At 40.4% G+C, this 23,766-nt stretch overlaps 1 protein-coding gene across 1 annotated transcript in view; it reads right to left on the bottom strand.

Annotated features, from left to right (window-relative positions):
- The window catches only part of LOC138611445 (nuclear receptor coactivator 2-like), a 49,315-nt gene extending 32,962 nt beyond the window's left edge, over window positions 1–16,353 (bottom strand). The window contains exons 1-2 of the mRNA XM_069684556.1: window positions 16,133–16,353; window positions 2,034–2,144 (exon numbers count right to left, since the gene is read on the bottom strand). Coding sequence (XP_069540657.1) covers window positions 2,034–2,125 — 92 coding nt within the window. The 5' untranslated portion in view covers window positions 2,126–2,144; window positions 16,133–16,353. The remainder of the gene's footprint in view (window positions 1–2,033; window positions 2,145–16,132) is intronic.
- Between the last annotated feature and the right edge of the window lie 7,413 nt (window positions 16,354–23,766).

The raw sequence follows: 23,766 nt of genomic DNA, 5'->3' as shown, positions 1-23,766 counted from the left end.
AATTGATCAGACTTAAAGCAGGGCCTAATACAGGAAGCAAACCAAAACACTGTGCATTGTGGGTTGTTAATGGGTGCTAACACTTGCAGGGACAGACACACAGCCAGGCAGCAATATGAGTAGAGGACAGACGTGGGGGAGCAACGAGGTGAGGGCTCTAATAGAAATATGGGCTGAAACAATTTCACAAATGCTCGTTGAAACGCACAAGAACACGGAGGTGTTCAAATTGAGAACAGAACTGATCAAACTGTGGAACAATGTCGGTTTAAAGCAAACACACCCTCAACATTAAAGTGTGTGAATGGTTGAGTGTGATTGAGGAGTGCACTCTCTCTCTTTGTTTATTTCAGGGAGTTTTCCCTTGTGGAAATTCTGACCAATCAGAGAGCAGTTTCCTCGCGCATTAAAACTTTTGGTCTGCTGGTAAAAGCTGCTGTGTGAACACAAATGCAACACTGTAACAATTTGATCTTTGATTTGGATCAAACAAACAGACTTTGGGTGTGAAAGCACACTAAGACATGGTTACTGTGTTACTGTCTTTGGTTTGGTCTAAGAATAAAAAATACTTAACAAAGGTCCAGGCACACACAGGATCTGATCCCTGCTCTCTTGCATAGTTTGGACACTCCATTGTCCCCCAGTGCCTCGTCAAGTGTATATGTCGATCTAGTACGTCACCAGACTTCCCACATGCTGGACAGCCTGAGCAACTGCTTTGAGCGTCTAATACTGCCTTGGATGGGTTTACATGGACTCTCCTCTTCTTATCCCGAGCTATTAATTCGCATTTTTATTTTCTCCCACTTAGGTTATTTTAATTCCCTTTACACATGCCTCAGCCAATCCTCTCTCAATCGTTTACAGTTAGTTCAAAATGCTGCTGCCAGGTTATGAACTAGAACCAGCCATCGGTCCCACATCTCCCCTGTTCTTGCATCCCTCCCCCACTTTTTATTTTATCCTGCATCTCCTTCTATCCCACTTTCGGCCCATCCAGTCGAGGCAGACGTCTGTTCAACATGAGTCTGGTTCTGCTCGAGGTTTCTGCCTGTCAAAAGTTTTTCCTTGCCAATGTGCCGAATGTTGCTAAGTGCTACTCATGGTGATTCATGTTGGGCCTCTCTTTAAATGACATAACAAAGAGTCGGTCTAGACCTGCTCTTTTTGTAAAGTGTCTCGAGATAACTAACTATGATTTGGCACTATACAAATAAAATTTGATTTGATTTTGATTTGATCCCTCCATTTGCTTCCTGTAAAAAAAAAAGATCCTCTTAATTACATATAAAGCACTGCATGACCTGGCACCAAGTCACATTTCAGACCTTCCTGTCCCATATTCTACTTCTCGTCCACTCTGATCCTCTAATCTCTGCCTGCTATCAATCCCACGTGCTAATACCAGAACAAAAGGTGATCGTGCATTTGCTGTTTTAGCCCCGACTCTCTGGAATCATCTTCCACAGTCCATCAGATCTGCTGAATCTTTGGACAGTTTCAAGAATTTGCCAAAAACTAATTTGTATAGACAAGCCTTCTTGTAGCTCTCTATCCCTTCCTTGTGTTTAAGCCTTTTGTTGATATGTTTTTATTCCTGCGTTTGTGAAGCACTTTGTAAGCTGATGTTTTAAAAAGTGCTTTATAAATAAAGCTTTACTTACTTAGATGTTAAACGGATGCTACCATGTGCTTCTGTAAAAGGCGCAGAGAGGTGTTATGAAAGGTATTTGACTACCTGGGAATGCTTGAATGTCCAGCAGAAGGTGCAACCAAAGGACCTACGAAAAAACCTTGAAGTGTACAACCTTGCCATCAGAGATAAGACCTCCAAATTGGCTCATATTAACGTTGCAAATTTTAGTGAAGCACTTTCTGTAGGTATAACTAAAAAGAGTAAATGAAAACAGCCTGACGGAGGTTATCCTAAGGCATTACGATAATGTGTGGAAGCATTGTGGTCATTGTGAAGAGGAACGTTTATGTTACAGAGTGGTTTAGTGGTGAATCAGGGCACTTAAAGTTTTCACCTGGGCCCCAGCAGCTCTGACTGACAGTCCTTCCTCTTCAGAGACTCTCCCCCTCTGGGAGGCTCCGGGGTGTTTCCCCCGCCACTACTCATCTTCAGCAAATATCAGCACCTAGAGAGAGAATAAAAAGAGAGCATGTTTTAGTCAGAATGTGGTGTACAGTTCATACTGTTAGCAGTTCTCCTAAAACATAAACTATTGTACACATCCACAACAAAACAGAGAGCTTTATGGTGACCATGAGGCGACAGTAGAAACTGTTTGTAGATCTGTTTGAACAATGCAAATGTAGATCAGTTACCGGAGGTGGCTGTCATAATATTTAGACACTGTTACAGTGCAAGAACAAGAAACTCAGCTTTCAAACTCCTCACTCGTTCTTTGGCAATTTACATTTATAATAACTATGTATGTAACCTGCCTCTTTTTGATGTGCAAAGTAAAGCCTATGCCATTATGAAGAAGTGCAGCTGAGTGTAGTGGAAATTCAAAACCATTACCCCTGACAATGAGAAGGGCTCTTCTCTCTATACATCGAGCTTCATCACATTATTAAACACATTATCATAATAGACGAGAAATAATGTGCTGAAGATGTACACAACCTGTCTGAATGGTGCAACCATCAGCAAGTGAGCTCATGACTCATGAAAACAATGTACCATTGTCATGTGCATGCAGGCAATGTGTGGGAGGCCCAGTGGGAATACAGTAAGTGTCAATAATTACTTCAGTTAGAAATTCATGGAGGCATTCACACTGTTACACGGCCATTTATGGCAACTAATAATGAGAACTAATAATGAGAGCCAGATTTCTTCTTCAAATGTAAAGTTTTGTGTAAGAACAAATGAAGTGAAGGTGGAAAGTAAACAGGCTGGGGCAGTAACACCATATGGTCCCCTCATGCTGCTGGACCTTTAACAAAAACTAATGACGAATCTCTGATTGTCGGCCAAACATCAATCAGACCGGGATTTTGAAACTACAAGTCTGATTCTTTATGATTATAAAGGACTGAATGTAGCGTGTGAAGACCGTGTGACTTAATATAACTTTCCCCGCAGACGGCCTCAAACTGGCTGACACATCCTTTAGATTTCAGATATTTTAGGGATATAAAGCTCAAAGAGCAAATCACAAGCCAAAAACTTTACATAGTTCAGTGGACTGTTTGGATCTTGTCCCCCCAAATGTTTTGCTATTTTCATTTGCAATGATTGATTATTTATGACAACTTCAATACTCTTATCAGTTTCGTTCTCTTTGGCGGCACCTGTGGCGATAAACGGTAATTGCGGGAGCACACTCCCCAGATATCCAGACAGTGCTGCATGTGTGACGTCCACGGTTGGCTCCGGTTGTAACTCTTGATTTTCCTGGCTGACGGTCGCTTTCCTTTTCAGACTGTTTGCTTCATCTGAGCGTCGAGTTTGTTTCTTTTTCTTTGGATTTTCACTTATTGTTGAAGTTGTATCTGCAGTCATCCATCTTTTCTTTGTTTGTTCAGCCATAGTAGATTACTGTTTACTCGCAACACTTGCAGAGAGCAAAAAAGCAGCCGCTTAGCTCCGCCTACCCTCTCTGGCAGATCAATCGCTTCTGGATGATGGAAAACGCGTCACTAACTGGGCGCCGCTTGAGATTTTTTCCGCGAAAGTCGCCACAGACAGCCAGTCTGTAATACTGCAAATGCAAAGGCTTTCATCAGTGGGCCATAGGCTCAATCACCATTGTGTTAGCTCATTCTGCGATAGATAGAGACTTAACGGACATTTATTTAAATTAAAATCTTAGACATGACTTTGATTTTGTTAATTAACTAACATTAACTTTTAACTGTACAGGAAGCTGTACAGATCCTAGTAATATAAAGCATCTGAAAGTCCACCAAGAAATGTCCTCACAATAAATAAGAATACCACTGTAAGCACTGGCAGACCATTTCTATTAGACAGTTCAAAAGGTTAAAGGGCTTATAGGAATCTCTCTATGGTTAGTGGTTTGTGACTTAATCTTTTACTGTTTCTGACAGTGTTTTATCTTTCTAAAAACACTGAACAAAGCTGTATCTTGTTACTCTTCAGCTGGGCTTACGTTGCTGCCAAACAACAAGCGATAAGGTTAGCAGCTTTGTTTCTCTGATAACCTAAGATCCAGACGTCTGATTACTAAAATACTGGATAAATCATATGTTGACGTGACATGAAACATTAATTAAATCAGCTGGAATCTGGCAGATAAAATTCTGTAGTTTACAGCCTTACAGTTGTCTGATAATCTTGTTTCTTAAAATGGTTCGAACATGATGATTCTTCTACTAAGCTTGTGACTGAATCGAGGTTTAGTAAATTTTGAGGGCAAACTGACAGATTATCTGCTAACAGGATTTTAAAATGAAACAAGATTTGGTGCTTTTTAATGTTTAAAATTTTAACCTATGTACACGATCACCCACACAGAGGAGTCTAGCAGTTTCACGCAGGGAGAAGCTGTGTCTGTGAGGACGGTAGGCCTTTAAGGCCCTTCAACAGGCCAACACATCACCTGACTGTTACATAACGGCCGGTCGGTGGGGCTGACACCGAGCAGATGAAGGCAGGAAAATGGGATATGGGTGAGAGAAAACAACAGGGAGGGGAGGGAGGGAGAACAGAGAGAAATAATGGATGGAAGAAGTGAAAATGTAAGGGAGATGTAACACAAGTGTAAAAGCAACACACAACAGAGAGGAGGATAATGCTGATGAACAATCTGTCTACTGGCGCGTACAGGAAACGTTTCCACACGCAGAGATGGAGCCGGAAAGTTTAAATGTTGTAAAAGAAGTGTGGATGGGGGATGACAGGAGGGAGAAAGTGAGAAGAGGGGCATCTGTTGCTCTAAATAATGAGGCCTGAGGACGGAGGAGAAGATGGCCTAATTACACTCCGAGAGCAGAGGGGGGAGAGGAGAGCATAGTGGATGATGATGGAAAAAATGGCCAATCTGGTCATTAGAAAAAGAAAAGCTCAAACAAACAACAGGTTGAGTCTGCCAAGTGGTGTCTGGCTCTGGTTTTGCTGATAGTTCCCATAGTGTAAGGAGAGCCCTTGTTAATCACTGTTTATCATCAACAGTGAGCTAGTGAGCAACACTTCCTGCTAACACCCAATTTCTAGCAAAGCTAGCGGCATGGCTCCAGGGATAGCAATGACAGTCTGATGGTTAGTGGGTCTGTCTTCGTTTGGTCCTCCACATTTGTTTGGAACGAGATATCTTGAGAGTTATCGGATGGATTGGGATTACATTTTTATCCTGACATTGCCAGGCAAATTCGCAAATGCAAATGACTCCACCAGTCATTTTCATCAGCTGCAGCCCTTTTGATTATATAGAAAATATAATATAAATAGACTCCTCTGTTAGTCATCGTAACAACAACTATTAAAGTCTGTGACTGTGAGGGCACGCACCATTAAAAAATGTGTCCGGTCAGAATCAAACAATTTAGCTTTTCACTTAACTAGCCAATCACAGCGACTGTACAAACTAGCGTCCTCCGGACTTTGCATGACATGGGTCGGCAGGGCACATGCAGAGGTTGTGTCAGTCAGGAGCTATGGCAACTAGTGGTACATTTCATGTACCTCCTTTGCCGACAATGGCATATACGACTAAAGAAGCAAAAAGAAGGAAGACCTTGGAGGAGGAAAAAAAGAGGGATCAGACGAGGGGCAACATTGGAGAGGCATTTTTCAGATGGCGACAGTAAGGGGCTGAAGAGCGATGAGGAGGTTGCCCTGTTACTCTTGACACCAACACCTACAACACCTAGAGGTAAAGCAGCCGTCAACATCAAGAATCACAACTATAATGATCGTTTTAGTAGTATTTAAACATTTTGAAATACTAGTACTACTACTAAACTACTTTTTAGTTTTACTCAGTAGGTTTAAGGTAGGCTAATCCCACCATTCGATATACTTTCAAGCTGCATATTAAAAAGGCTTCAATGAGTTTGTGTTACATTAATTAAACAAAACATCAAGCAAAGTGTTTTCATCCCTTTTTTGGACTTGACTGGAGATAGCATCATCTTGACTGGAGATAGCATCATCATCATCATGAGCCCAACTTGGTGTTCACACACACACACACACACACACACACACACATTCTGACCTCGCAACCTGTATTATTTAGACGTTTCGGTCAATGCCCGAAGCAGATACACATGTGCCCACACTTACAAACACTTACATATGGAGAGACACATATGGCCATGCATAAACACACACACACGCACACACATATACACAATGAATTAACACTAATGTGGCCTGCGACAAAAGCCTTTGCCCTGTTCAGCCCGACACTAATGCAATCAGAGGAGCCAGGAGCTCCACAAAGTGAAGCCATTTAAAAACAATTTGAGCTGGAGAGAAGAGACGAGGCCAGAGGGTCAAAACAGCCATTAAGGAATTAAAGCAGAGGATCGATCACCGCCTGCTTAACTGGACTCTATCTCCTATGGAAACCAGCGCTCCTCAGTTTCATTGTTTGGGTTTTCTGGGAAAAAAACACAACTGACAGGGTGAGGTTTCACAGGTGTGTTTTTATTCTGTTTATCTGTGCCAAACGTATGGCATTATTATTACATTCAAGCTGCCTTACTGGCAGGGAAAGGATCCCTCCAGAGATAAACCATTATTGTTGAAGAGTAAGTTGCTTCTCTTTAATCAAAAACTGTTGTAATATCGCTCTCTCAAAGCCACCAGACTCCATTAACAAAAACAGTCATTTTAACTCACAGGACACTGGAGTTGCTTTTCTACTTCTGCCTCAGTTGGTTAAATCTTTGGTGTTGTATGTGTCACACAAGTATTGTGTTGGATCTGAAATAGCCATTTAAAGTAACCCACTAACACAAACAACCTAACTAATCAAGGAAGCTGGAGGTTAACAACTGCCGTGCTCTGCAAGGTAAAATTACTGTTTTTGTCAATGGAGTCTGGTGAGATTGCAGAGAGCAATTTAACAGCTGTTGGTTAAAAAGAAGTATATTACCTTATCAGACAGGTCTCTGTCTATAGGAATCCTCTCTATAATGTTGTTTTGACTTGTAGTATAATGGTCTGAGGCTGTCAATGGGGCACATTTGAGTTTTTCTTGACATTGGCACATTTGTCCACAGGCATTATGTTGCAACCATTACTACCGGTTTCGTGGCTGCCGCTGGGGCAATCTGTTGGTTCAATTACAAAACTTTCAATACCAGAGACCCCAAGATGTGTAAAAACATCAATAATTAATTAACCTAAATTACGCTTTGTTTAATTAATTAATTGAATTGAAAAAAACAGGAACATTTAAATGACGACTATCTTTAATACTAACATGGATTGTGTTTTATTCTAACTATGACTACATGAGACGACTGCCATATGGATTCATGTGCGTTATCATTGATTTAACCACTACCTGCCCTCCTGGTCTGTTCAGCTTTCAAGCAATATCCCTTGAAATCTACTTCCTGGTGAGTTACAGGTGACTGGGAGCAGGTACAGTAGGTGTCAGATTACAGCCAGACGGAGGTCAGGTTGAGAGAAGGAGGAAAACAAAGTGGTGCAACCTGTTTCATTTTGATTAGGTGTTAAAATAATAATTAAATAGGAACGTTTGACAAAATGATAGTTGTCATGGTAGTAAAGCACACTATGGGTTGTTATTAAAGCTGTGAGTCATCCCCAGGCTTTAGCTTGCAGAATAATTAAGGTTTGGAGCATGTAAAAAAAATGACACTGACCACGCAGTCTTATGTAATGACTGACAGCACACAATTAAAGCTAATGTGTTTTTGCAGGGATAGTGGAAAAAATCTATTATCAGTGTAATAACCTTTGCCTTTGCAGTGTTGTTCCTGTTTACTTTACTGACAGTAAATGGTCAATGAGTTGCTATCCCCAGAAAAGTTATTTACAGTTTTCACTCCATGTTCAGTAAGGGAAAATAACTTAACAGTACAATTAAACTAGTACTGTTCTTAAGTACTATTTTTCCATTTGATATTCCTTTATATGTCTACTCCACTACATTTGAGTTAAAATCAACTTATAAGTTATGATGTGTTTAAATGGGCCAAGCCACCCAGCTGTATCTGAAGTTATTCAAATTAATACTTTTGTACTTAAAGTATATCTTTCTTGTAATACTTCTGCACTCTGATCTATTAGCAGAAGTGGAAAATGATATTAAGTATGTTCATTTATCTAAATAAGCCACTCAGAGGTGAACTGGGGAACCAGTTTCGAAAGCATGTTCTTGGTGAAAACCAATGTCTAATGGGCTTTTCCACTTAAATAATATTTGGCAATCCATTTATTTCCTTCAATTCAAGCATCCATATTATTGAGGTTCCATTCATTTAATCCAAAATAAACCATACAGTGGATAAACTCAGGATAAACTCCCGGTAAAACATTGCACACTGACATGCCCACAAGCTGACTCGCTGACATGGTCAGAAAGAAAGTTTTCAATCACCTGTAGCTTGGCTTTATGCACAACCTAAATCAAGGCTCCACCCTGTGTTCTATATGTTACAAATACCTGTACAAGCCTTTGTGACCTAGTGTCTCAAACAAAGATGCAATTAAAACAAATATAAACCACATTTTGGCAACAGTTTTCATTATATGTGCCTGATAATGAGATTCACTTTTGAATAAGACTGTCATATCTACATGGGGAGCAGGTCCTCTTCTGCAAAGCTCGCCCTGTTGCACCGCCATCTTTCTACAGTAGCCCATAACAGACAAACAAAACAATCAGTATAAAGACAGCCTTTCACATTTCTTTGTGACTTTTTCCTGCTGACCTGGTTCTTCTACTTACTGGGAAGGGGAAGATTAGGAGAGCCATATCGGTTGGTTGCAATCTACAACTTTACCGCTTCATGCCAATAAATTCTAAACGGCTCTTTTGAATTCAGGACTTTTACATGTTACGGAGCTTTTCTACACTTTGATATTACAACTTTGACTAATCCCAAGGATGCTGAGCTAATGTAATATCTCTAAAGCCACTCTCCATTGCTGAATGAGTTGCCACAATAGTCTATGGTCCACCAGTAAAAGACTTTGCATTTGGAGTTCTCTTTGGTATTACTAACAAAGAGTCTGGTCGACATTATCTGGAAAAAGGAGACGTCAATCACCCAGCAGTGCTTGGTCCCCCGGAGAGAGAAGGTGGAAGCGGAGGTGGAACGAAGAAAGTTCATTGACTAAAGACAAAAAGCCTTTAACAACAAAGCAGCAAATCCATAGAAAATGAAAGGTGAAAAAGAGTCAAAGCTATTAGCAAGGACTCTGTTTGGATCTCTGTTAGTGAGTTAAAAAAACACACCTTTAATTACTGCTTGTCTTCCATCACTGTCCACGTTTTAGACATCCAGCAAGTCTGCAGGAAAAGAGATACTGAGGATTCTTCCTCACCAATTAAGGTCTGTGCATATTTGTGTGCTCATTACATTTTACTGAGGAACTTTTGAAATCAACGCCAATGTAAGCCATTAATTATAGCAGGCAGTAACACTAAGGTCACCAATGTCAAGTTGCATTATACCCTTGGCTGTTGAGATGCAGCGGCCGATCCAAGCCTAAGGTTCAGCCAAAGGTTTCCAACACTAACAAAGCCAAATTGGATCTGTTGCTTAAGATTTTCTTCTTCTTTTTTGAGCAATTTATTGGTAAAATAAAATAATTGACAAGGAGGAATGACCTGTTTTTGTTTGAAATCAATGGAAAAGCCTTGAAACAATACATAGCCGCAGTGCTTGGAAGCCTTCTATGTATTCATATAGTAGAGGAGAATTAAAGTCCTTTAATAGAAAGCAGTGGACCAAATCAATAAAAAGAGGATCATGTTTAGCACCTGGAGGATGTAAACATGACAGGGGTGACAGAGAGGTGGGACCCTCCTCCATTTGCCGCCTAAGCTTCTGTCTAAGCCAGCGAACCCTCTCATCACACACAAACATAAAGTAGATTTAATACCCTGCCGAGGCTGGATTAAGAACACTGGCTTCTCCCACACTGAAGGGCCTGCTCGCGTCCACGCTGGCTGTGTTTGTGCGAGTGTGAGTGCATCTCGGAGCATCCACGTCAATATGTCCAATCTCTTTATGTACATCTCTGCTGTGTGGTGCCACAGTGCTGCTGCTCTGAGCCGCTGGCTTTGTGGCCGGTTGCTTACCGCCTGTTTGCTGGAGACAACAAACGCTTTGTTGATCCAGCTGGCTCTGTATCTCTGTGTCACATCAGAGACAACATAATCTATTCTACATGAAGCTATCTAACACTTTAAAACTAAATTCAGCTTTTGATTCTTCGAAGAGTACTGCTACAAATATATTAAAATACAGAAAACTTGTGCTGCTGCTTCTATTGACAACCCTAAGGTTCATTAGACCTGACTCATAAATGTAGTTGTCTTGCTGACTAAACTAACATCATATAAAAGTATAAATCCAATTTAATAGTAATAATAATATAATAGACGTATAATATCTCTGCCAACAAGCAACAGTTCTCCAACTTCATGTTACAGTTACATGAATTATCTTACTCTCTGTTTGACTTTGAATTAGAGCTGAACGATAAATCCTATTTTAATTGTCATTGTGGTATGAACATGTACTTATCCCACAAGATGGACTGAAACCAGTGTAATAAGAAAAACATTTTATGTACCGCAGTCAAACATTTGAACACTAACCCTTTAGACGCATCCATCCATTCACTCTGTTGGTCCAATCAGATGAGACACTAACTTGTAGCCAGCTTCAGGTTAGTTGGTGTCAATTTTGGGTGACCTCTAAGTAAGCTAGCAATATGGCTGAGAAAGGTGAAAGGAGCAAAGAAAATGTGGTCAATAAAGAGCTTGTCATAGGTCATAGGAAGTCATAGGAACTGTTATGTTAGAGCAAATATGCTCCTTTAAATATGTGATTATCTATCGCACATCAAATCATGATCAAAATAATGACCAACGCTATCACACATCAAAGATGTTCCTTGTATAGCTCAGGATGAATTTTGAATCAAGACTGTATCTCTGTAACCAAAGCTAATTAGTTAGCTGCATCTCATTGGAAATCTTTCATCATGCTAATAGACAGACAAGTGAGCAGCTAAAGAACCTTTTCCATCCACACAACAAGCAAATGGCATTTTCTCATGTCACTGCACCAGGTAAAATTGCAATATAAATGTACTAATAGAGTAAATATGAAGTGCTGCATTCCAGTATAAAATGATGCCACAATAACAATCTCTGTCCCGAGGCTTTTTCTCCCAAAATCCCCTGAATTCTGCTGTAACCTCCAATTCTTAGAATATCAGCTTTTTAGAAGTCTATCGGTTTTACATATATCTGTGGTAGACCTCCTTTATCAAACAGAATCAGTAAGCTCCGAAACTCTTCTCTCTGTGACCTTTCGACTGAAAGTGAGAGAGCCTCCACCTGTGACCTAAATGCTATCCTGTATATTGTTCAATATGGTGTCTCTGCTGGATGCTGAACATGATGTTGGATGAACGTGTAGACCAAAACTGAAATACTGTACTAAGCCTGAAAAAATGTTACAACCAAAATCGAGATTATTAAAGATTAGCTGTTTCGTTTCCTGCTTATGTAAAGCTCTCATTTAGAGCTTAACCCAAAGTCTGCCTTAATATGATTGACATGAATACTCTAGATATGGAAAAAGAGCCGGGTAACAATTTAGGTCCTTTGTAAACCATCCAACAACCAATGATTGTCATCTAGTAGCACCTTTCTTCTTTACCTGTTGTTTGCTGTATAATTTCTAAGACTCCATTCACCAAAAATACAGAATTTATCCTTGCAAGAGTTGGCGCCATGTCATGGCTGCATCCAAAACAGCCAAGTCTTCATAAGTCTCATGCTTTTCATTTAGGAAGCAAGTTTATCAAAGTTTTCCGTAAGCACCTTTCATTGTAACTATATTATTGAAATGCTTATGGTCAGATTATGGCAAGCTAGTGTTAGCAAAGTTAGCTAAAAGGTTAGAGTCATTGAGTTCAAGGGGGCAGCTCTACACCATCTATCGGTAAGACAACACATCAGGATGTGTTTGAAATGTTGCAGTATTTTTGGGTAAGCCAGTAGCAGTTGCCAGGTAGTGCTGATCCAAGCCAAGACACTTGTTTTTTGGGGGGAAACAGCATTACATCTCATCTGTAGCCCTCAAATTAATGACTCAAGTGAAAGAAAAAATCACATATTTTCACATGTAAAATCGATCCTGAGCATACAGTCTATAATGACAACCAATACTTAAGCTGGATCGTCCAAATTTAAAGCCTACTTATTCAGTAAATCTTAGACAAATTTCATCTCCATGTTGAGTATGTTTGCTGAATTGTCAAGGAGTCAACCAATGCATCCAACAGTTCTGCCATCATGACAGCAGAGCCGTTGCCTCCTGAGCCACCTGGCTGCCTGGTGCTGTGTTTTTACTGAATTGTTGTCAAAGTTTCCAAAGACTCCTGACACTAACATGCTGGAATGGAGAGCAAACGCCCGCCTGTGTGCTGTGAAGTGCCGTAAAATTCAAGCTGTACACATTGACCCACTTAAACCAGTAGCCTTTATTGGCTAACCAGCCACCCCCACCCCTGTCGTGCTTACCACAACAAATACAGACTGATTGGTATTTAAATAACAGTGTGAGTAAAAGTTTAAATGATTTAGTGTGACGAGTGCTGTCAAACTGAAATTGAAACAATAGAAAGAGCACCACGTAAGGAAGCTCGGCACAAAGTCCAGGGAAATCAGGTGTTTGATGGAAGCTGACTCAGACAAATGCAGCGCATCAAAGGTGGAGACAGAATCAAATAAGAAGCAGATTTTTATAATATATGATTTTAAATAAACAGTTTACAGACGGCTTGTTATCAGCAGGCTGCTCAGCCAGCAGCTGCTCATTACTCTGCGAGTGCAGCTTCATGTAATGTGAGAGCTCGATCGATTATAGACAGAAATCAATAACATTGAACATGCCAGTCCAGATGCTAACTCAGTTGTGAACACACACACACACACACATTAACACACACAGGGACATAAAGAGGAAGACACCACTAATACAAAAGATTAAAAACACACAATCGCACCCATGTGCACCAATTTGCATGTTCAAGACAAGCACTCATTTCGCTCTGTCACACACACGCATACACACACAAACATGTGTTGCCTTGGAGCTACATCAAACATACTGAAAGGAAGTCAAACCAGCAGAATAACAAACAACTATATAACCAAGACCTTTGTTCATGTGATGGGGTTAGTCCAGGGAAGAGCTAATGCAGAGGTGACATCTACCCTCATATGGCACGGTACAAAAAGTACTGACCCACATATTGTATGATAAGAGTTAGTAAATTAAACAATCAAAAATCAATCCATTATTTGTAATGCATAACGTTGAAATTAAGCCTATTATTAATATTTCCTATGCACTGTACACAGTTAAGTATCCTTATGTAGTCCAGAGGTTAAACTCTGCACCCTTGAATGTGCAAAATTCTCCAACATGCGTCAGAGTACTCCCTGGCTGGTATAGAAAGAGAGAGGGGGGGGAGGGCTTTGTTTATTGTCACTAACACTTGCTCTCTCGTCATGCCCCGTGCAGCGGCTGAAGTGTTGTGCTACATTCATTCAACGGTGACCAAATCTGGACACAAACTCCAGAGCGTGATTTCTAGTTCTTGGGCTCAACTTTCAAGATGCAATAATTCTCATAGAATGGAAATTAAGAGTTTTGACCTCACTTACAATGGGGCTCTAACAATAGTGTTAGCTTACCAAATAGGTCAATTGATAACAGGAGTCATAGGTCAATGTGCATCATACCAAATGTACATTTAAGCAACGTTTCTACTGCAGGAACTGTCCTCGTGGACCGGGAACCTTTGGAGGAACTGAGAGTGTTTCTACTGCAGGGACCAGGGTCTAACATGGATGTATAGGGAAAACTGGATACAGCATTGGACAAGGAGGCCTGTTTATTCCCAAGCGAGGTGTCGCACGATGCAAAAAAAAATTAAGCTAAATTACCTGGGATCTTTCGGATAGGATACATGTCATGCGGCCCCTATAGCAAGCGCTTGAACATTTCCTCAAACCAACCTCCCATGACAACTGACTCTAATGCAAGAGGAAAAAAAACTCTGGGATATATGCTTAAAAAAATGGAGACCATTAAAGTGTTCTTACTGGAAATCTATTGTACATTACAAAATATCTGCCATACATTCTTTCACAATGTAAGTAGATGAGAAAAGTATTTTCGTGCCAGTGTGAATCATGTGACAGCCCAGTTGTTGTTTTGGCTTCAAATCCAGTGGCACTTCCTCGGGGCTTTGGGCTTAAATTAAGTTTGCAGGCCATGATGTTACCCCCCAAAAAAGTCCCTGCTCGGTGTGTAGTGCTTTCTAAAGAAACAGGAACTTTGACGGTTGGGCTTGCAGTGTTAAAAATGTCATGTCAAGTACTCCCTGCATTTTCTTTCAGACACACATATTTAAAAGTCTGCAGCAGCTAACTAGAGACAAAAATACAGAAAGAGCCTTCTAGTTCCTCGGACTTAAAGTTCTGAAAACAGTGGGTGGAAACGTGACATTAGATTTCAGTTCCCTCTCAACACCAGGAACCACGGTAACATTATTGTATACATCATTTTGAACACCAGTTTTGCAACTTAAAGTTTCCTTGTGGTAATAAATATCAACTCCTGCAGCGCACGCCCTACAAATTGGATATACTACAGCTTGTTTCTGGTATGAGGATAGATAGAAGTCCAACAGCTTATAAAACATATGCAACACAAAATGAAAGTAAAAACACTTTGAGAAACTGGCTGGAGTTGCACGTTGCTCTACTGGCCTGGAGGTCAAACTCCACCTTCAACTGGCTGATTGACTTATCTGCTCTCGCTGCAGCTACTGCCGGAGTGAACATTTACATACAGTCACAGCTGAATGACTTCATGAAACTCTTTTTGCAAGGTGCAAATGAAAGGTTGATGTATCTGCAGTCTGTAAAAAAAAAAACTACATCGACACATTAAAAGTGAACCAAAATGCAGATTTGTAGGAATAGAAATTATCCTGATTTGGAAAGAAACGTTAAATACTCATACATGCAGACTGTTAGTTTTAAAACAGCACTTAAGCATTATTTACTTTAAAACGTTGTCAAATTTTTTGGGCTCACTTCACTTTGAATTCAGCGCTCCGTGTCGTGAACCTGCTGCTGTCTGAATGAGTTTTAACAACAGTTGTTATTGAAGCTGAGCAAACTGGGTAAACAGTTGGCTGGTTAGACCTCAGGTGACAGAGCAGCTACAGGCCTGCTGACTGTGCACTCTGCCTGTTAGTGTGTGTGTGTGGGGGAGTGAGACCAGTCATTCATAACCACTCCCCCTTAACACACACACACATACGCACAAACAGTGTCAAAACCACAATAATACATGACAGCTCAAAGTCCAGGTCTGACTAAGACGGTCATGCAAACTGTCAGCATCAAAACCATCATTATTTGGTCATAAATAAACACAATGATTATGTTACTATTATAACTACAACTTACACAAATGTTCTATATTTCAAATGAATTAAATTATTCATTGTAACTGTAATAGTGTGGGATAATCTGAAGAAGATTGCCAGTGACGTGATATAAACATATTTCCCTACAGCGTGTTGTTTAAATTGTAACTTTGAACCAAACGTAAACAAAACAGTAGCCGAACTTTCTAAAACACATGCCTTTCTACCGCTCCCATATTGACTGACAGGCACGTCAACACAGTGAAACAAGTTATTAATGTAGTGAAAGGTTTGTTTACAGCAAAGGAGTGAAACAGCGCTGTATTTAATATTGTCTTAGAGTGACAATAATTCATCTACAAGTCAAAGTCACTTAAAATTACCTCATAATTATGTCTTAGTTCTTAGTTAAATCTTTACACATTCACCCTTTAAATCTGTCATTCAGAGTAGAAGAGGAGCCTGATGGTCACTTACCTCTGCTGTTGTAAAACCAGTCCATAACCAGTCCAGAGCCGGCCGACCATCCCATGCCGGCCGGGGCTGACACACTGGTTTTTCACACCATGCACACTGTCAGCCCAAACACAACAAACACACACACACACTCGTTTTGTATTTCCCTTCTTTCTCTCTGTGAGATTACCTCCGTGTATGTGTGTGTGTCATCTGCGTCTAATGACAGCTGACTAACTACATGCCACAAATCCTCTCCCTCTCTCTCGCTCTGTCCCCTCCCCCCATCACGTAGACACACACACACAATCACACACTCCTCCCTGTCTCCACCCACAACACACACTCACACTCCTCCCTCCTATTAGCCAATGTGCAGAAAAAAAACTCCCTCGCTCTCTCTCCCACAGCCTGTCTGTTGCTAAATGATTTACATGACCTGTTGTTCTTACATTTTGGACTCATAATGTGGCAGCGCTAATTTAGGTCATTTTACACAGATACAGATAAAAACACTCCTTTGTGTCGCTTGTGTACAAAAATACTGAATAAAAGTGAGCAGAATCTTTTGAAAATGTACAAATTTAGGACTAATTTCAACACTTTCTTTCATTTCTCTGTCTCTTAATCTAGTTAAATACGTGGTTTAACGATCATGTGTCATGTGATCATGGGAGTTGCTGTCATTATTGTAAAAAAAATCCCACTTTCAGCAATGAAAAATCTCTCTACGGTGACTCAGGCAGGAATTATGTTAATGAATGAATGATATAAGTTTTATGCATGTGATTTCATTCTAATGAAACAGAAACAAGTGAAGATAACAAATTATAAACAGTTTGCCGACTTGCTTCGTCACTCTCTGAGGTAAACCTGGTGTTTCCCTTGTTTCCCAGGAAGTTGAGCGACAAAATTAAACACACTCTTACTTAAAAAATATTTATGTTTTTATCATAAGCGGTCTATGAGAAAGTGACCCTACTTTTCCCTGTATTTATTTCCTCAGTTATTCATTTTCTAGAATGAAAGTTATGCTAGCAGTGTGCATCAAATGTCCCATCCAAATATGGTCACTTCCTGCCTCCAAAAAACAAGATGGCCACAGCCAAAGTGCCAAAAAGAACAAAACTGTTGTTCACAAACAATGGGTGACTTCAGGTTGGCTATGTCCAATTCCATCCATCCATTATCTATAGGCCTATTGCCTATCCTGTTCAGGGTAGCAAGGGGGCATTAGACTATCCCAGCTGTCATTGGGCGAGAGGTGGGGTTCCACCCTGGACTGATCGCCAGTCAATCACAGGGCTGACACAGAGAGACAGACAACCTTTCACACTCACACCTACGGGGAATTCAGAGTCACCAATGAACCTCACGAGGATGTCCTTGGACTGTGGGAGGAAGCCGGAGTTTCCGGAGGGAACCCACGCATGCACGGGGGAGAACATGCAAACTCCACACAGAAAGGCTCCCTTCATTAGAAGAGGGAGTCAGACTAGGAACTTAAAGCTGTGAGGCAAAACAAAATATAAACACAGTTGCAGTTGTTGCATCTTAAACCCTTAAAATGCTAATTTGGTGTAATATAAAACAATAAGCTAGTTTTGTGGTTTAAATACAGCCATCATTTAAGCATTATGCATAGTGTTGTGTGCTATTAATGGTTGGGCAGTATTGCAAACAGGATGATTTTAGGATATGCCCAAAATATCTCAACCATTACACCTTTTTGTGAATATTTACCCCCCATTCAAAAACAACTGGCATTAATCTGCTGTAATAACTTTAGGAGGCTTTCCCCAAAATCTTGGAACCTGTCTGCAGGGATTTGCTCCAGTTTCTGTTCCAGTTCATCCCAAAGCTGTCGCATGGGTAAGAGGTCACGGCTTGAGCTCCAAACCATCATGGAGCAACATTTCTCTTTGGTCCTGGCTTTGTGAACGGGGGCCCTGTCATGCTGAAACACAAAGGGTCTTCCCCACTGAGTTGTCGAATAGTTTGTAGCATGAAGATTTCTATTTACTGGAAGCAGGGGCCTGGCATTAAACGTTCAAATCACACCACAGGCAGGGGTGTCCACGTACTTCTTGACGGCCATAAGTCGTGTTCGCACTAACACCTTGCCTACACAACTGGGTAGTGACGTCAGCTCATCACCACATCTGCAGCAGCTTGAGTCATCACTTGTCTGCATTTAGTTTCATTTCTCGGTGCTTTATTTTGAGGCATAAGAAAATCAAACATTTACAAAGCACTTTCATAGCAAACTACTGTTTTTCACTTTCCTTGTAAATATATCTGCCATGATTAATACATTGCCTTTCATGATTTTACCACATCGAAATGTAAAAAACTAAAAAATAGCGGGGGTCACATCTTTATATTTACTCTTTCTCCCTTATTGAGAAATTCTGGATCAGGTGTTTGTCCTGCCGACCAGCAATGCTTGCACCTGGTTAACACATATCAGTGTTTAATGTAGTTAGCATCTTTGGTTAAGCTGTTTATTAGCTTGTAACTTGCACAAAAGAAGTAGTTGTAAAACTACTACTACTACTACTACTAGAATAATACTTGCTACAATTTGGCCCTGTCTGGCTTACATGCTAAATCTGACTACCACCAAGGCCTGGTGTCCACATAGCGCCTTTTTCTGGCAGGGATGAAGCGCTTGTTCACACTGATTTATTTTTTCTACGACAACAATAAGTTTAACTTACTACGAGCTAACAACAAGCTTACAACACACAGGGCGATAAAAGCACAACACTTGCCAGCAACATTTAGTGTCTCTTTAGACTTGAGACAGATGACTCGTAAGGACTTGACTTTTTATGACCTCTTATGACCTTTTCAATTAAATATTTGCCTTTATTATGTTACGTTTTGAAACAGGATTGGGCGATTTTTTGTGCAGTGCACGCAAAACCTACCGGACGCAGCAGAGGCAGCAAACATGGAGGTAAATTTGGATATAAGGAGTATGTAATGGATGACTATAAAAAGAAAAGAACGGCGGTTTGCAAGGTATGCGCTTCAAAAATAAGTGACACGACAACAACCACAACAAACTTCATCCGTCACTTCAAAACCCACGAAGAAAGGTACGCAATTGTGTGTGTTCAGCTAATTTCACAGCTGGTCAAGCGTCAACTAGAAAGCTAACATTAGGTTTAAGCTGTGTTAGACTCGCCTCAAATAAATTATGTATTTCATGACAGTTCAGGGCCTAATAACCAGGTAAACTAATGTTGTCTTTTCAATTGTTTACTTAGGAGAAGTTGTGTTGAAAATAAACCCAACTTTTCATGACAACTGTCCTTAAAATGATTTAAAAGTGGAAACTACGGGGTGCTGTTTAGCTCAGTCGGTAGAGCAGGCGCCCCATGTACAGAGGCTACAGTCCTCGTCGCACTGATCGCAGGTTTGACTCCCGCTCTGCCGATTATTTGGTGCATGTCATCCCCCACTCTCTACTCCCAACATTTCCTGTCTATCTTCAGCTGTCCTATAAATAAAGCCAAAGGCCAAAAAACATAAGCTTAGAGAGAAAGGAAAAAAAAGTGGAAACTAGAGTAGATAATCAGAATTTCATATGACATGACTTGTGACTTACTCAAGATGAATAATCACTCAACATGACTTGTTTCTCACCACAGTGACTTACTTACTTGTGACTTGAAGTGTAAGACTTGAGACTTGCTTGTGATTTGTACAGATTTTCACCTTGAAGCGGTCGGAGCGGCCGCTCAAAAAAGGCGAAGTGCTCTGAAAAAAGACTCTGGGTGAAGCGCGACGGCTGCTATACGCTCTGTCCTCATTAGGAACAAGTGAAATAAGACGCTGGCGCTCAGAAAAAGGTGCTATGTGGACACGGGGCCTAACTCTACCATGTTTACTGTCAAAACGTTTAATATGCTAATGCTAAACTCTCACTCTCTGGACCTAAAGTCAGCTCTCATCTGCACTAAATGTGTGTATGGTATTAGAAATAAATTACTCGCTTTCATATCAAGTCATTGCATTTGACACAATGTTAGCATATGCACTGTGATGTTTGATGAGTCATTAAGGTTTTTCTTTCCCAGGAAATGATAAGCTTAAATACAATCAAGACCATGCACAAAACCACTATTTGGTCAAAAATGTGCCAAATACTGGTGTATAGGTGAAGATTAATACTAGACATGTAGAAAGAAATATATATCCATTTTCATTTTACAACATCCTTAAAGTCTAGGGGACATAAAGAGAAGAAAAACACATTTTTAAGTGGTGGTGATCTTTAAAAACTACAGTGCACAGACTTCCAAAATAAAAGAGTTTAAAAGCTGTAAAGCCAATGAGTTACAAAGACTAAGAGAGATAGTGGTAAAGTCTGTTACTGTGCATTCAGCACTCACATAATAAGCCTCCTCCCTGTCATGATAATAAGCCCCACACTAAGTGAGACAGCAGAAAACACAAGTGAAAGCGGGAGAGACAGAACGAGAACAAGAGAGACACAGAGGGAGAGAGAGACGGGTAATTTTAACAATGACAAAAGCTGTAAGTGCTGTTGGAAGCAGCTGTTCTTCACAGGTCACACACACACACACACACACACACACACACACACACACACACAAACAGCTAACACATACATTTGCGCAAACAGCTCTCAGCAGAACACACTCTGTCAGGCTAGCTGTCTCATTTAAACACATGCACACACACACACACACACCTCTCTTTCTCACACACGCACACCACAATAAACACATCTTCCTCTCCTTTCGCTTTCATGTTGTCGTGCCCTGTTTGCTTTCTGAGCCTGTTGCTGTCACAGGGAACCAGTTTTAATATTCCGCTGTATAAACTGCAGCAGGATTTCTCCACCTGTGATCGGACCGCCGTCACATTTGGGTCCTAAAGTCCTCATAACCCCTCCTCTTGTTCTTAACTTTAAGTACTTAAATCCACGCAGGTTCTATTGATTGACGGATTGACTGGACCCTGTGACAGATTTCCTTTACACAGTTTAACAGCCTTAATGTGGGAGTCATGACTCAAACCTTTGGACTTTATAATCCATCCAACTGCCATCGTTACTACTTTAATATTTTTATGCCCTGGTTCCACCGTTTCCCCTTTCTGAAATTCACTACTTGCATTTTTTTACATTAGAAATTATTCATAATTACATTTTAGCTTGTTACCTGTATTCACTAACATTTATGTCTGCATTTTTTGTGCTGCCTTAATTTCAGAGCGCTTCTCACTGGCGCTTACTGTTGCTAGGTTACAAAAGTTTTCTCACGGCACTTTCGCTTCCTGGTAAGTCTGTTTAAAGTTGCTCTGTATGCTTATTATTCACTTTTATTCACTTTAAGAAATCGTAAAAACAATGGAGAGAAATCGGCTCTTAAAGCGGCTCTTAAACTGGAAATTATACCCTCAAAGATACGAAAGGATTAGCTTCTCCTCCACCATTGTTGTTGACAAAGTTGATACCGTAGGTCCCGCCCCTTTTTGATTTCGATTGGTTGGTGAGTAAGAAGTGACATTGGCAAGCTTGGTGGTGTTCCAAAAGTCTTTTCAACTGAGCTCTTTCCAGCTGAGAGCTCTGTGAGCGCAGCCACAAAAAACAGCTGTGAGGGGCGTTTTTTGCGCTGAGGCCGCTGAGCTCTGAAAACGCTGAAATGCACTGGTTTTTAAAAGAAAATAGGTGCTGTCAAACGCCATTAGTGGACACAGGCCCTTAGTCTTAATTTACATATCTATTTGATTTGATCTATGTTCCAGAATCAAATTTATTCTTTTGTGAGACTCATCTTTGTTCTATTTATCTCTTGGTTGGACTCATTCTGGACATTTGCATCCAAGAATTTCATTATGAGATTATTCATTTATTTTAGGGCTGATGTAATAAGACTGTAAACAAAAGTATGGAAATAATTATTTTATGGTTTGGGGAGCAAGTTTTTTCTGTGTTTATGGATTTGGTCATGATAAATAAAGGAAAAAAATATGAGTTACTCACCTCATATGCAAAGCATCCTGGGTAAACATCCACAAAGTGTTGCCTTCTGACATCATTCAGACATCTCTGTTAGAAAAACAACAAAGATGTATCTGTTAAAGCAGCTACTTGGTTTTGCATTAATAAAAAAAGTGTCATATTTAAAAAATTCCTGGATCCTAACTTCCCATAATTTCAACAAGAGAAATTTTATCTTCTTCTGTTAAGAATGTTTTCTCTCTATGATGATAACGCTGGTAACATCATCATTTAGGTTACACAGGCCAACTAGAGAAGTTAGTAATACACTGACTCTATGTGTAAAAATCCACTTCCCTTTAATGTGAAGCAATGTATGTATTTTCAGATAAGGTTAAATGCTCACATGGATGAATAACGTTCAGTGTCAGAGTCACATAACTTCAGTATCATCAGGTTGAACTAGGGACCACACCCAGGATCAAATGTATGGAGGAGCATGTTTCATAAGTTCTTTACAGTGTAAAATCATTGAGCAGAATTTCACCTTAAACCTCACACGCTGGTGATGCTGGAAGTCTCACTCTTGCCCACAATAACAAGAAAACCTGCTGCTTTTCCCAGACACTGACCCTGCCTGGGAGGACCAGTCCGAGAGGTTTGAGGCCTTTTTCACACTGTGAGGCCGACCCGGGCCAGTGTGGTGCTGGTCCAGGTTCACAGAGTTCCCACTGGCTTCGGTTCACGTTCACAAACGTCCTATTTTACAAAACTATTTGTCTCACTGTACTTGAACATCTAAAATCAGCTTGAATCTATCTTATGAAATATTTCCTGTCACGTTGCAGACAAACTGTCACCAGATCACACGTCCTGTTGTTGTGCCCTCGAGCAAAGACACTGAAAGACTCCACCTGCTCACTGCATGTCCGTCTCTCCGTGTCGTCCCACCTTTTCTTATGCAATCGGCTGAAAACTCATTTTTTCTAGAAACATCACCCGTCATATGTTCTCAATTAATCATATCCTCTCTCCCACCTCTTCTTCCCTCTAATCTATATGTTTTCAAAAGACTACTATCACTCTGACTGTACTTATTGCTATATTTGGTTTGTGATTTGCTTACACAGATGTGTAAGTTGTTACCAATGATTCTGAGTCACCTAAAAGCCTTCTTCTGTAATCTGTTTAGTGACATTTAAAATACGAAAGGCATCCGTCCCAATCAGTCCAACTAACTAGAAATGTATTCATAGGTTCTTACTGTCTATCATATTCTTACTGAGTAACACACAGTACAATGTTTAACCAGATTCAGTGACCTGTTGCCGAGATCTGTAGCATAACTTTTGACTTAACCTGACTGTCCTTTTTGCAAACATGTCAGGTCATGTTTTTATGCATTTGTAGGAGTATGAAACTCGAGACAGAGAGTGATGCATTGCCTGTTAATACATTAAAGGTCTAATCGCGACGATTTCAGTTTCGTTGTCTTTGGCGGCACCTTTGGCGATAAACGGTAACTGCGGGAGCACACTTTCAAATTTAACCAGACGTCCATGGTTGGCTCCGGTTGCAACTCTTGATTTTCCTCGCTTTTCTTTTTCTTTGTATTTTCACTTATTGTTGAAGTTGTATCTGTAGTCATTGATCTTTTCTTTGTTTGTTCAGCCTT

Source organism: Semicossyphus pulcher, unplaced genomic scaffold, assembly GCF_022749685.1.
Source record: "Semicossyphus pulcher isolate SPU_LCO1_2020_fin unplaced genomic scaffold, fSemPul1.0.p SCAF_7, whole genome shotgun sequence".
Classification (NCBI taxonomy): Eukaryota; Metazoa; Chordata; class Actinopteri; order Labriformes; family Labridae; genus Semicossyphus; species Semicossyphus pulcher.
Note: the sequence above shows the minus strand (reverse complement) of the source record. Positions and strands in the feature narration are given on the sequence as shown.